Source organism: Sarcophilus harrisii, chromosome 2 (assembly GCF_902635505.1).
Source record: "Sarcophilus harrisii chromosome 2, mSarHar1.11, whole genome shotgun sequence".
Lineage (NCBI taxonomy): Eukaryota > Metazoa > Chordata > Mammalia > Dasyuromorphia > Dasyuridae > Sarcophilus > Sarcophilus harrisii.
Window position 1 is genome coordinate 114,277,920 of NC_045427.1, and position 12,781 is coordinate 114,290,700.

The 12,781-nt window shown below is 33.9% G+C and overlaps 1 protein-coding gene across 2 annotated transcripts in view; it reads left to right on the plus strand.

The window, feature by feature from the left end:
* The window catches only part of NFU1 (NFU1 iron-sulfur cluster scaffold), a 39,261-nt gene extending 26,782 nt beyond the window's left edge, over positions 1-12,479 (plus strand). For both annotated transcript variants that reach the window (XM_003758875.4, XM_012540725.3), the window contains 4 exons: positions 549-663; positions 3,335-3,395; positions 8,856-9,030; positions 12,227-12,479. In XM_003758875.4, coding sequence (XP_003758923.1) covers positions 549-663; positions 3,335-3,395; positions 8,856-9,030; positions 12,227-12,271 — 396 coding nt within the window. In that variant the 3' untranslated portion in view covers positions 12,272-12,479. The remainder of the gene's footprint in view (positions 1-548; positions 664-3,334; positions 3,396-8,855; positions 9,031-12,226) is intronic.
* Positions 12,480-12,781: the final 302 nt, after the last annotated feature.

Sequence of the window (12,781 nt, forward strand, 5' to 3'; positions counted from 1 at the left end):
CTGGCAAATAAAGACATCATGAAAACCGAGAAAAAAACCAATCTGAGGATTGCCAGCCTTTGTATTAGAAAGGCCCGACTTTAAATTCTACCATTTACACAAACTGATAAGGTACCTTCTCAGTGCCCCCGTGCTTTTGGATGACAGGAGTTATGGATGCCTTTTTATTTCTCCTTCATAATCATTTCTCAATGCATCTCTCCACTTCCCCTCTGCAGTCTTTAACACTCTGGAATATTTAAAAACTTACTTATTACTAGTCTAGAGGATTCAGGTAACTGAGGGAGTTTCTGGTTTTCCTCAGTTTTACCTTTCCAGTCAAATCATACTATTTTGGAGTCAATAGCATTAAGCTTGAGGTTGTAATTTCTTCAAGTCACTACAGGCCAGAAGAGAACTCTGCAGACTTGAGCCTCCAGGAATGAAAACTGTCAAATAAAATTTGATTCAAATTTTTAAAAATGATGTTGTAAAGGTTCTTTAAAAATAATTACATGTGAATGTAATTGGTCAAAAACATAGTAACATTTTTCTTCATACATTTATAGGAGAGTGAAGACTTAGATTGGAACTTACTGAAACCAGATATTTATGCAACAATTATGGATTTCTTTGCATCTGGTTTGCCCCTAGTTAATGAAGAATCACTTTCTACAGAAGCAGGTAAATGGAAATATTGGGAAAGTAGCTTTTGTCTTTCTAATACTTTCACACTTAGTATCTTTCTAAAGTGTATTCTTTCTGAGGTCAGAGAAATAAATGAATGAGAAGTTATTGGAGGCTTACAAATATATTTATCTCTGTAAATGACTTCATATGCAATTAATACCTTCCAATAATTTGGAGAATATATATATCTTAAAAGGAAAACGAGGACACTATTTATAGGAGTTTTATAAAACGAAGTCTTTTGTACTGTGAGTAATGACAATCAAACTTAATAGGTTTTATAACTATCAATTGAAGTTTACTTATGTAAATTAATGTATAATGAAAAAAAAAAATCTGTAATTCTAAGACATTTTCGGTAAGGAGTTGATGCTGCCCATGAGAAGACGCCAACAAATCTGAAGACAAAAACAAAGATCTTTTGAAATTTATTCACCTGAGAAGTTTTTTTTTTTCCTTTCTTTTTTAAATGTATCTCTCAGATAGACTTTATCTTTTGGGCTATGTGCTTTTCAAGGTCTAGATTTGATTGTTTGGGGGGGAAACTGCATTTCCTGAGTGAGCCAACTATTTTAAATTTAAGACTCAGCTCTTTTATCCTTGAGTTTCTCTGTGACTGTAATATTGCCTTATTTGTGCTCATATATAGAAGTTGGTAGAGGCAGCTACGTGGCATAGGGGTTAAAGTGCTGATGGAGTCAGGAAGACCAGAGTTTAAATCCGTCTTCAAATATTTACTAGCTATGTGATCCTGGGCAAGTCACTTAACTCTGTTTGTCTCATCTTCCTCATCTATAAAATTAGCTGGAGAAGGAAATGGCAAAGTACAGAATGTTTGCCAAGAAAACCCCATGAAGACTCGGACACAACTAAAATAATTGAACAAGTTTGTAGTATTAAATATTAATTTAAAATTTTTACTAAATTTGTGCATCTAGTGTCATCTAGTGGCAAAATAAGGCAACTGCAATGAAATAAAGTCTTCAAGTTATCAGATAAACCTAAAAAATTAAAGCCAGAAGGAATAAGAAATGTACATTCAGTGGATATAACTAAAAAGTTATTTCTTTGAGTTTACAAAAATGTAAAATATGTGCTGTGCACACCATAGGTACCTAATGTTGAATTGAATATTAACTTCATAATTGTGAAGATACTTGGGCTTAGTGTGTCAGTATACCTGCCACAGAACTGGAGTTCTAAGAAGCTGAAAGGAAGGAGTGGATGAGCCATTCTACTGTTTCCCTTCTTTCTCTGTTATACCTCTGACACATACTATCTTTGTGACTGGGCAAGTCTCAATGTTCCAGATAGCTTCACAAAACATTCCTTTTCAGAGTAAACAATGATCTGAATTGATTAAATCTATTTCCTCATTAAAAGATATCACAAATCTGATCTCTCCATTCCTTGCCTCCCCACCCCCAGGAAAAACTTCATATAGTTAATAAATAAGCAAGTTCTCAACTTTAAAAAATTAAAGCCTAAAACAAATACTAATGTGGATCAGCATATAGTCTTTTTTTCCTCCCTCAGAATCTTGTATTTAGTTTGCCATTTGTCCTTACTTCAAAAACAGCACATCAATGGGGTAATAACAGTGTCCAGAGCCAAGTGTATAACCCTAATCATCACTAACTCCCAACCAAGTTCTTTTTCCCAAGACTTCAAGCTTCCACTCCTACTTGGCTTGGAGCAAGATGATTAATTGGGGTACCAGGGATAGTAGTTGTAGGCAGACATAGCTGTTTAGAAGCCTCTTCATGCTCAAAGCAGATATTTGGATCAGAGCTGAGAGGGATAGGATGTTGGGAGGAATGCCAGAACTAGGAATTTGCTGTTAAAAGTGAGCTCACAGATTTTATATATTCATATATATGTTGGTTTTGTTGCCTTAAAACAAAGTCTAGTATAAAGTTTCTAGTGGAGACCAAATCAAATGTTCCCTTTCACTTTTTTTTCCAACCTTCATCCTCTCCTGGGTGCCCTCTGAGAACCCAGAGGCAGTGTTATGTGTGACATTTTGCTAAGACAGGCAATGCCTCAAAGATCTCCTTGGGTGTCTAGATCCCCAGAGCTTGGCATTTTTTCCATTCTTCTTCTATAGCATACAGTCTTTTACAAAGTGGTGACACCAAAGCAGAAAAAGTAAACAGAAGTGTTACTTATGGAAACTTTAACAATTTTAACAATTTTAAAGACTTTAATAGTTTTGCCAACATTGATTCTGGGAAAATTTGTATATAATTCTTCCAATTTTAATGAGATATGAAGTGTGAATTTTCATTTAAAATTCTCTACCAAAGACTAAAGAACATCTCATTTTCCCCATTCTTCTGGCTAGTGAATTTTTGCATTCTTTCTAGCTAAGATTTCAAAATGTAGGACTCTTCTAGGGCATAAACAGTACCACTGTATCACATCGGCCATTCACCACACTTTGTCAAATGAATCTCACTTCCTGGTTCCTGGTAGAATTTTCCATTTCCAAAAAAGTTGTGGAGCTAACAAATAATATAAAGATACCATTGTATTTAATAAGTTATCTCACTTGCCCCTCAATGTGATTTTGCTTTAAAATGTAAATCTTCCCTTTTTTTAGCCTAATTTTCTTTAATTCTATCATATTGCTGCTATTAAAACTTTGCTTTGTGCTTGTTCCTAGCAACTGAAGAGGATGATGAAGTTGTAGCAATGATTAAAGAATTGTTGGATACAAGGATAAGGTATCATCATGGGAATGATTTTAATAGTCTGAAAGATTGTGGTTATGAGCAAATGTGCAAATTAATTCATATAAGATATTTAACTTATAACTGTGTCAGATCTTAAATTCTACTTCTCTATACTTCCTAATTCACAAAATAAAGCAGTTAAAATGTAATTTTGAAAAATATATGTCTATTTGTATTATATATAAAGACATAAAAATTTAATGCTGTGGATATATATCCTGTTCTGGAGAAAGGGAATATTATTTTCAACCAGAAGGAGTCTGAATATTTTAAGGAAAAAGTGATGTTTGAATTTAGCCTTGAAAATTGGACAGGACTAGGCAGCTAAATGGCACACTAAATAAAGCACTGGTCCTGAAGTCAGGAGGACTTGAGTTCAAATCCAGCTTCAGATACCTAACATTTGATACTATGTGTGACCCTGGGCAAGTCATTTAATCCCAGTTGCCTCATTAAAAAAACAAACAAAAATCAAAAATGGACAGGATTTTAAAAGATAAGTTATTCCAAAAATAAGTTTTCCCTCCTAGCCACTAGGAATTGGTGAACATGGCTCCATTTTCCTTCCTATGTTATTTGATCATTTGATATTTTTCAAAGCACTCTTCAAACTTGTATAAAACTTGTAAATATATACAGAAAGTATATAAAAGCACTGAAAGGAAGAGAAATTTTGAACTATGTAATTGCATGTTTAAGAGATTTTATTTTTTCGTTTATATATTGTGAAGGAAGCAAACCTGAAAGTATTTGTACATTCTTTGCTTGACTTCATATAATTGAGAAAATTCTTTTGGGGAAAGAATAATAAACTTAGAATTAGGAGAGGGTCAGTGTCCACAATTATTTATTTTGAAGAATTTTAAATTCTTTGTAAAATTTCTCCAGCTTTTTATCAGAGATTAGTATATAAAGTGTAGTTATCTTTTTTTTTTTATTTTATTTTAATGGCATATTATCTTTCCAATTGCAAGTAAAGATGATTTTAAACATTTATATTTACAAGATTTTGAGTTTCATTTTTTTTCTCTCCCCGTCTCTCATATCTCCCCTCCCCCAAACAGCAAGCTTTCTGATATAGGATATATATGGATATTCAATTTTTAACATATTTTTATATGATTCATATTGGGAAAGAAAAATCAGAACAAAAGGGAAAACCATGAAAAAGAAAAAACAAATTTAAAACAAAAGAAAAAACAAATTTAAAACAGTGAAAAGTATGCTTCAATCTGCATCAGTCTCTATCGTTCTTTCTTTGGATGCAGATGACATTTTTCATCCAAAATCTGTTGGAATTGTCTTGAATCACTCTATCATTGAAAAGCTTAATCTATCATAGTTGATCATCTTATAATCTTGCTGTTACTTTGTACAGTATTTTCCTTATTTTGTCCACTAAAGTCAGCATAAATTCATAAACATGACTTACTTCATGTAAATCTTTCCAGGCTTTTCTGAAAATTCTGTTTATATTACTTATAGAATAATAGTATTCCATTACATTTATGTACCATAACTTTTTCAGCCACTCTCCAACTGATGGGCATCCATTCAGTTTTCAATTTCTTGTCACCACAAAAACAGCTGCTACATTTTTACATATGTGGGTCCTTTTCCCTCTTTTATTATCTCTTTGGGAGACAGATCCAGTAGTGAGTACTGTTATCTTTATGGTGATTTTTGTTTGTTTTTTGCTGTCCTCATGAGGAAATTAAGAAAACTACTACAGTACATGACCAAGTATTCCACAAAATGATGTTTTTGTTGCTTTTGGATTCATGATAAAACCGATTCCTTCATTTGCCTCTGATTAGAGAATCTGTGAGCTAATCTTTTATCAACTCATTGTTCATTGGACAAAGATCTCACATTTGGAGAACTGACAGTTGAATGAATATGTACAATTAACCTCAAAATTGTTATGCTCATTATCCACAGTTTCCTAACTCTGCAGCCATCACTGCTGAAGTAGAAAGTGGGTATGCCCAAAATTAGGTCTGAATTTTTCTTAATTTTATGAATTACAGATCAGAAATTCCTCACTTTATGTTCAGTCTACTGATTGATACTTAGCTAGATTTGTCTTGAGTAGCAGATTGTCAATAGGAATTTTGTTGTTCAGTTCTTTCCATTTCTTTGTAACACTATTTGGGGTTTTCTTGGCAAAGACACTGGAATGGTTTTCCATTTCCTTCTCAGCTTATTATATAGTTAGGAAACTGGCAAACAGGGTTAAATGACTTTCCCAGAGTCACACATCTGAGGCAGATTTGAAAGGAAGGTGAGACTTCCTGACTACAGGCCTGAGCACTCTATTCCCTGAACCACCTGGTTGCTTCATGTTAGTGTTTTACCAACAAGTAAAGTAAGTACTTTGCCTAAGGGCACAATACTAAATGGCAATCATTATTCAACTCTCTAGGCTTCTAATTCTGAATTTATTGCTTTTTCTACAGCAACACAAATGTTTTCCTGTCTAGTCTTCCCCTCTCTAGTCTCTTCTAATGCCCAACTGCAATCATGTCATTCTACTGTTCCAAAAGTTAACATGGTTCTTCACTGCCTATTGTTAAATTCTATAAAACCTTGCATTTAAGACCTTCCACCTCCCTTTCCAGCTTTTATCTTCCACCACTCCCCCCTCACATAGTCTGTGCTTCAAATCCAAACTAGAGTATTTGCTTTTTTCTAAGCCCATTGTTGCATATTTCTTTCATTCTTAGCCCCTTTTTCAGGCAGACAAAACTCTCTATAGTCTGTCCCTAACTATTAAAATTCTTCTATCTCTCAAAGCTATGCTTAAATATTATCTTTCTCCATGAAGCCTTCAATATGAATTCATCAATATGAAATTCATCTCTTCAACAAAAATTCTCATAGCATTTTTTAAACCTCTGTTATAGTAATAATTACTTTATTTTGTCTTATGGTCATTGTGCATGTGATTTATTCCGTGTTAAATGATGATCTTCTTAAAGGCCTGAGCCATTTTTATCCTTTTTTATCACTCTCACTATGTAGCACTCAATAGATACTTAAACAATTGTTAAAATGCTGAGGTTCTATAATGAGTTCTCAGTTATCCCAATTTGGGTGCTATATTCTACTCATTTTTCTTTAAAGTAGAAGGGAAATGAGGAGGTCATACTAAGGTCATACCCCTTATATAGGGAATCCCCCCCAAAAAAACAGGTTTTTGAGGAAAGATAATGAGCTTGGTTTGAGACTTGTTGAGCTTGCCAGCTAAAAGTTCAGATGGAAGTAGTTGGAAGGCTTTTGAAGATGTAGATCCAGAGCTAAGAAGAAAGCTGGAGAACAGAAATACAGACTTGGAAGTCATCTGCTTAGAAAGAATAGTTGATGCAATGGGAATAAATTAAATTGCCAAAGAATATAGTGTAGAAAGATAAAAGATGATGTCCACTGACACTATCTTATGGAATTTCCAACTCCTGCACTTTAACAGGTTTGGTACAAACATAAGACAATTGCAAAAAAGATAGCAGCAGTTAATAAGGTTGGTGTAGAGAACTGGGAAAAAATGTTATGTATCTGAACCAAGAGAGGAAAGAGTGCCCAGAAGAAATGGGTAATTCAGATATCAGTTTGCTGCAGAGAAGTCAGTGAGGAAGAATAAGGTTCATTGGATTTAATAATTTAGAAGACCATTGATGCATTTTGAAGAATTTTAGGTTCAGCAGTGATGGGAGAAAAACCCAAATAGTTGGGAGTTAGACAGTGAGTGGGTAGTATGTATAATTTTTTTTCTCCCCAGAAATTTGACTATGAACAGAAGAGAAATAGGGGATAGTATAGAAAAAGCAAGTTAAGAATTTTTTTTTAATTGAGTAGGTGTAACTTTGTAGCTAGAACGGAAGGAGTCAACACAAAGAATCAGGTTGAAGATATAGAAAACGACTGATAGAATAAGACACCAGAGCAATGGGATCAAAAACACTCAGAGAAGAATTAGCCTTAGCAAAGAGTGACTAATGAGACCTCTAAGAAAGGAGAAAATGAGTGATGATGCTTAGGGATAAAATAGAGAAATTAGAGCTCACAGTCAGATGTCCTCAAACTTCTCATTGAAGATTAATTATGAGGCAGCCTCACAGAAGGTAGAGCGCTGGATATAACAGAGTCCTAGGTTCAAATCCAACTTGAGATACTGATTTATTACATTACCCCAAGAATCATTCATTCTCTATCAGTTTCTTTTTCTTCTTCTGTGTAAAGAAAAAGTTGGACTAGAGATAACCTCTAATGTCTTTTCCAATTTAATGATCTGTGGTCCTAACGCTCTATGCTTTTGTCAGTTATTATTTGTAATATTGTTAATTTGTAAGTAAGAGAGTTAGGGTTGTGGTTATATTTTTAAGAGAGTTAAAGGTTCAGAATAGTTACTTCAGGTAATAAGACAGGGAGCCAATAAAAATTAAATAGAATGACTAGCAATAAGGGCCCAGATGATGTTACACTTCATATTTTATAATGAGTAAAGTCAACTCAATATTTTTACTTTCTCAGCAGCTCAAGTAGGAACAAAGAAATGGAATGGGGATGGGTTAGCCAAGGTTGAGGATTAGCAGATCAACACCAACGAAAAGTCTAAAGATGAAGGATTTCAAATTTAGAAGTCATTAATATGACAGACTATGGGTCAACCATAGAATCTCAGTTGTAAAAGACTTTAGAGATCATCTAGTTTAATCCATTTGGAAAGAGGAATTTGCAATCAAGCACAGCCCCTTACCCCTAAGCAAATGGTCATCTAGCCACTTTTTAAAGATAGTTATGATGAAGAACTCACTATTGTAGTCCATTCCACTTTGGAAAAATCTAATTATATCTACAGCATTATGTCATTTGTAAGAGGAGATAAAAACATTTAGGACTGAAATCTGCTTCTCTGTAATTTCTACCCCCTGTTCCTGTTTTTGCTTTCTGAAGCAAGTTAAAATTAATCTCGTTCCATTTGACTAAGTGTAGAAACAAGTAAAACCAGATTAGAGAAGAAAGCCTTAGGAGAATAAAGAAGTAGAAGTTACAGGACTAGAAGGTCACAATAAAGATGAAGATTAGAGTTAGTATGAATGAGAGAGTAAATGAGATAATATAGGAAGCCATAGTTCAGGGAATTGAAATTCACTTTTCTGGAGCTTATAGTGGTACAATTTCATGAGATGATGAAGCCCAAAGTATTTTAGAAACATTTTTTAGTTGAAAAGGAAAATTTGGTCAATTAAGTAAAATTGGAGGTATAAAATAACTTTTAGCTAAAAAACAAATGTTATCATTTATTTGGAAAAAAATTTGGTTACTTGTTCTCTATCTGAAGCGTAGCTTTAGCTTTATTTTACTGGAATAAAGCTAGTGTATACCTAAATCTTACTGAATCTTTTCATTTTCTCTCTGAATCTGTTTCTTTTAAATATTCCCTGACCAAAGGCCAACTGTGCAGGAAGATGGAGGTGATGTGATCTACAAAGGCTTTGAAGATGGCATTGTACAGCTGAAACTGCAGGGTTCCTGTACCAGCTGCCCCAGCTCCATCATCACTCTGAAAAATGGAATCCAAAATATGCTACAGTTCTATATTCCAGAAGTAGAAGGTGTAGAGCAGGTAGATCAGTACTATTTTGCCACTTGAATATGTTATCAGTTCATCAACTAGCATTTCTTGAGAATGTGCCTTATAGCAGGCATTATGCATAAACACATAAAAGTTGTGACTTAGATGTCATTAATATGACAGACCAAAGGTCACTCATAGAATCTCAAAATTGTAAAAGACTTTAGAAATCATCTAGTTTAATCCATTCTGAAATGAAATCCCTATCCCCAGAGGATTTACATGTTACCTGGGGAGACAATATGAATGTACATATGGTATGTATATGTATGTGTATGTATGCATATGTATAGAATATGTACAAAATAAATACAAGTAAATTTAGAGAAAGAGTAGTAGAAGTGGGAGGGGGGGTATCAAGAAAGCTTTATGTAGAAGGCAATATTTCAGCTAAACCTTGTAGGAAATAAGGTATTCCAAAAGTCATAGGGAAGGAGGAAGGATGTTCCAGGCATGGAAGACATCAAATGAAAAGACTCTTTGAGATAGGAGTTTTAAATGTCATTTATGAGGAACAAGTTTTTTTTCCATTATGGCTGGTCCCTAAATTGTGGCAAAGGGGTAAAATGAAGGTGGAAAAGTATGTGGGTTGGGGCAAAATTTTTTAGGAGCTTTAAATAACAAACAGAGGAGTTTATTTTTTTCCTCAAGATAATAGGGAGCCATAAACGTATATGCAATAGTGGAGTGACGGAAACAGACTATGCTTAAAGAAAATGTCTTTGGCAACTGTGTGGAATATAGATTGGAACTGGCAGAAATTTAAGGTAGAGAAACCAATTAGGAGGCTGTTACAGTCTTCTACTCAGGTAGTGGCTGTGTAAGGAGTGAGAAGTGTTATCTATGAAAAGAAAAAGGCTTATCAGTTAAATTTTATATTATTTGCAAACCCCTATTGTATTGGAATATGAGATTTAGAAAAGAATCACCAGATTGTGGTTCGTTAGAATAACTTTTATCTTTTCAGTTCTGTGGTCTTATTTATTTTTAGTTCAGTATTTTATATCACACTGTTCAGAATACAACCTGTTCTTTTTAAAGTTGAGAGAGGGAACATCATTCCTAAATCCTATTTTATAGGTCATATGTAGGTCATAAAATTCTAGATTAGATTAGAGAGGAAAATTGAGTTACTTCTTCAGCAATTATTGGGGAAAAATAGCCAGTTACTTGAGGTCTTTGATAAATTGTTTTGTTGGAATAGATGGATTTATGAGGTTTTAAGAGTAGCCTGAGGAATCCCAGCCTGGAGCAATGTACATGGTCCGAAATTCTTGAGCGTGTCCAAATGGGAGGTTTTCGGGGTAGGTGGAAGCAGTAAAGTAATTTGTTGACAAGTTACAAATGTATTAATTTTTCCAGTTACAAATATCATTGGAAATGAACAGTGTTTTTAGATTCAGTAATCCAAGTGCCTCTACTTTTTCATCACAAAACATGTCTTTGTGTGATATAATGTCAAAATTGTTTAGTTTTTGCTTTAGTCTCCTGATCATTATTTTATGTTGAGTATAAAGAGACACTTAATGAATTTATAAAGAAATGTTTGTATTCACTAACCTAGGTGTGGTTGTTTTATGATATTCAAGTTAGGAACTTGAAGTGGCACTTTAATTGCACTAGTCTTAGTGAGAAGGAGGAAGTTCTTTGTTTATGTGACCTCTTTTCCTTTCCAAAGAAAATAATTTACTGAATTATTCATCAACTTGTGCAACATGACCAAAACTCTATAAGATCTTTCCCTCTGGTGTGATATAATGGAAAGAAGGAGTCCTGAATTTGGAAAAGAAAAATTTGGTCTTAGGTCTTAGTTCTACTTGCTAATTTAATACAAATCACCTTTCTGGGCTACAGTTTACTTAACTGTGAGATAGAGTCAGTAATATGCTACCCAGGTCTTGAGGTTGTTGGAAGCAAAGTATATTGATACCTCAGTACTCATCTCTTTCAAAACTCATCAAATTTGGCATTTGAAGCATTTTGATGAGAAAATAAGTACTTCAGCACTTGTCACTCGCTGGGTACTCATTACACTTGGTTATTGTCTTGACTGAAGTGGAGATGTGATGTTGGCCAAGTATACCACCCATCTCCCTCCATCAGCTATGGGCAGCTCCTCCCCAGCAAAGGCAGGAGTGCAAGTCTGTCAGGGTGGAGTCCACAACAATGCTGAAGTTCTGAAGGCTGGTGGGCAAGTCATGGGACAGTTCCTGCACTATGATGGGGCTGCAGCGTTTAGTCTCCTAACTCCCAAAACAGTAGTTTTGGAAGGAGCACAGTGCAGCTGTCATGCTTAGCCCAGAGAGAAGTAGCTGGAGATGTGAGCAGCAGCCCAGACAAAGACAGCAGAGGACCCAGAACTTCTTCCTGGCAGCCCTTTAGAGAATACTCTAAGACTATAAATTGCAAATAAGATCTTAACCCTGATTTGGTTAGAATGAGTTTCCTTCCCTTAGAATTGCTTGGACCCTCACACAGGCCTAGTCTTATTCCCTCATTAGGAGGGAGCAATGAAATATATCTTAGTAATACCGTAATACCTTATATCTTTACATTATTTTTACAATTTCCTCCATCCCCCAGATTAACCTTCTCTTATGACAAAGAAAAGTAATTTTAAAAATTATCCAGTACAGCCACCACAGCAAGAAATTTCAACAGTGTTTTGGTTTACAATCATGTAAATTTTAGAATATTTTTTAAAAATACATCGTACCTGCAGCACTTTCAGGTTTATCCCTACTATACAGAGGAGAGTGCTAAAACTCTGAGAAATGAAGAGGCTTAACTGGATCAGTTGGAATAAAAGCCAATAACATTTTTCTGACTAGTGGAATCATTTCTTACACCTATGTGACTGATATCAGAGAAACCTATTCTTGGCCAGGGAGGTTGACTGGTTTGCTTCTTATATATAAATATTTGATTTTCCTTCTTCCTATTAATGACAGTATAAACATGTAAATTTGAATCTACAGTCATATATATATCAAGGCATCTTAAATATTTTAATGGAGTTTTCTTGTACTTATACATTGCTAGAGATTATATTCTCAGAAAAGATTATTTGGAAGACATTATTCAAGAAAGTAGTTTCTTCTGATGAACATATAATATTCAGAACAGTATAATGGCAATTTGAAACTTACTATTTGAAATATTTAATTCATTTTATTTTGTGTTTCAGGTTGTAGATGATGAATTAGAAGAAAAAGATGCAAACTCACCCTGAAACACTACAAATTCCTTGAGGTGAATAGCATGGACCTCTGAAGAAATTTATTTAGGATTAATAAAAGGTGTCATTTTCTTCAAAGAACTATAATTCAATGTGGCAATTATTTTTCTTTGTATTATTTGTTAAATAATTTATTTCAATCTGATTGATATTCTATAAATGTGACTTGTTTTCAAATAGATATTTTCTTTTTTGTTTTTGATTTCAGTACAATTTTTCTTTTATATAAAGTATGCAAAGGCTCAAAATCATTTTTCCTCATCTATTTTGTTTATCTCTAAGTACACACACATAAAAAAAAAAGAACTAAAAAAAGTTATTTTCCCATCCTGAGAATAAAATAAGAATGAATTCTTTGCCCAGAAAATCATCTCTTAACACATATTTCTAGTTTGGTTTCTTTTTTGTTTTCTATTTTGAAATAGTGCTAGGAAAACTATCATCAGATAATGATTCTTGAAAATGAAAGTAGAAGATTAAATTAAAACAGCTAACTGCTTTCCT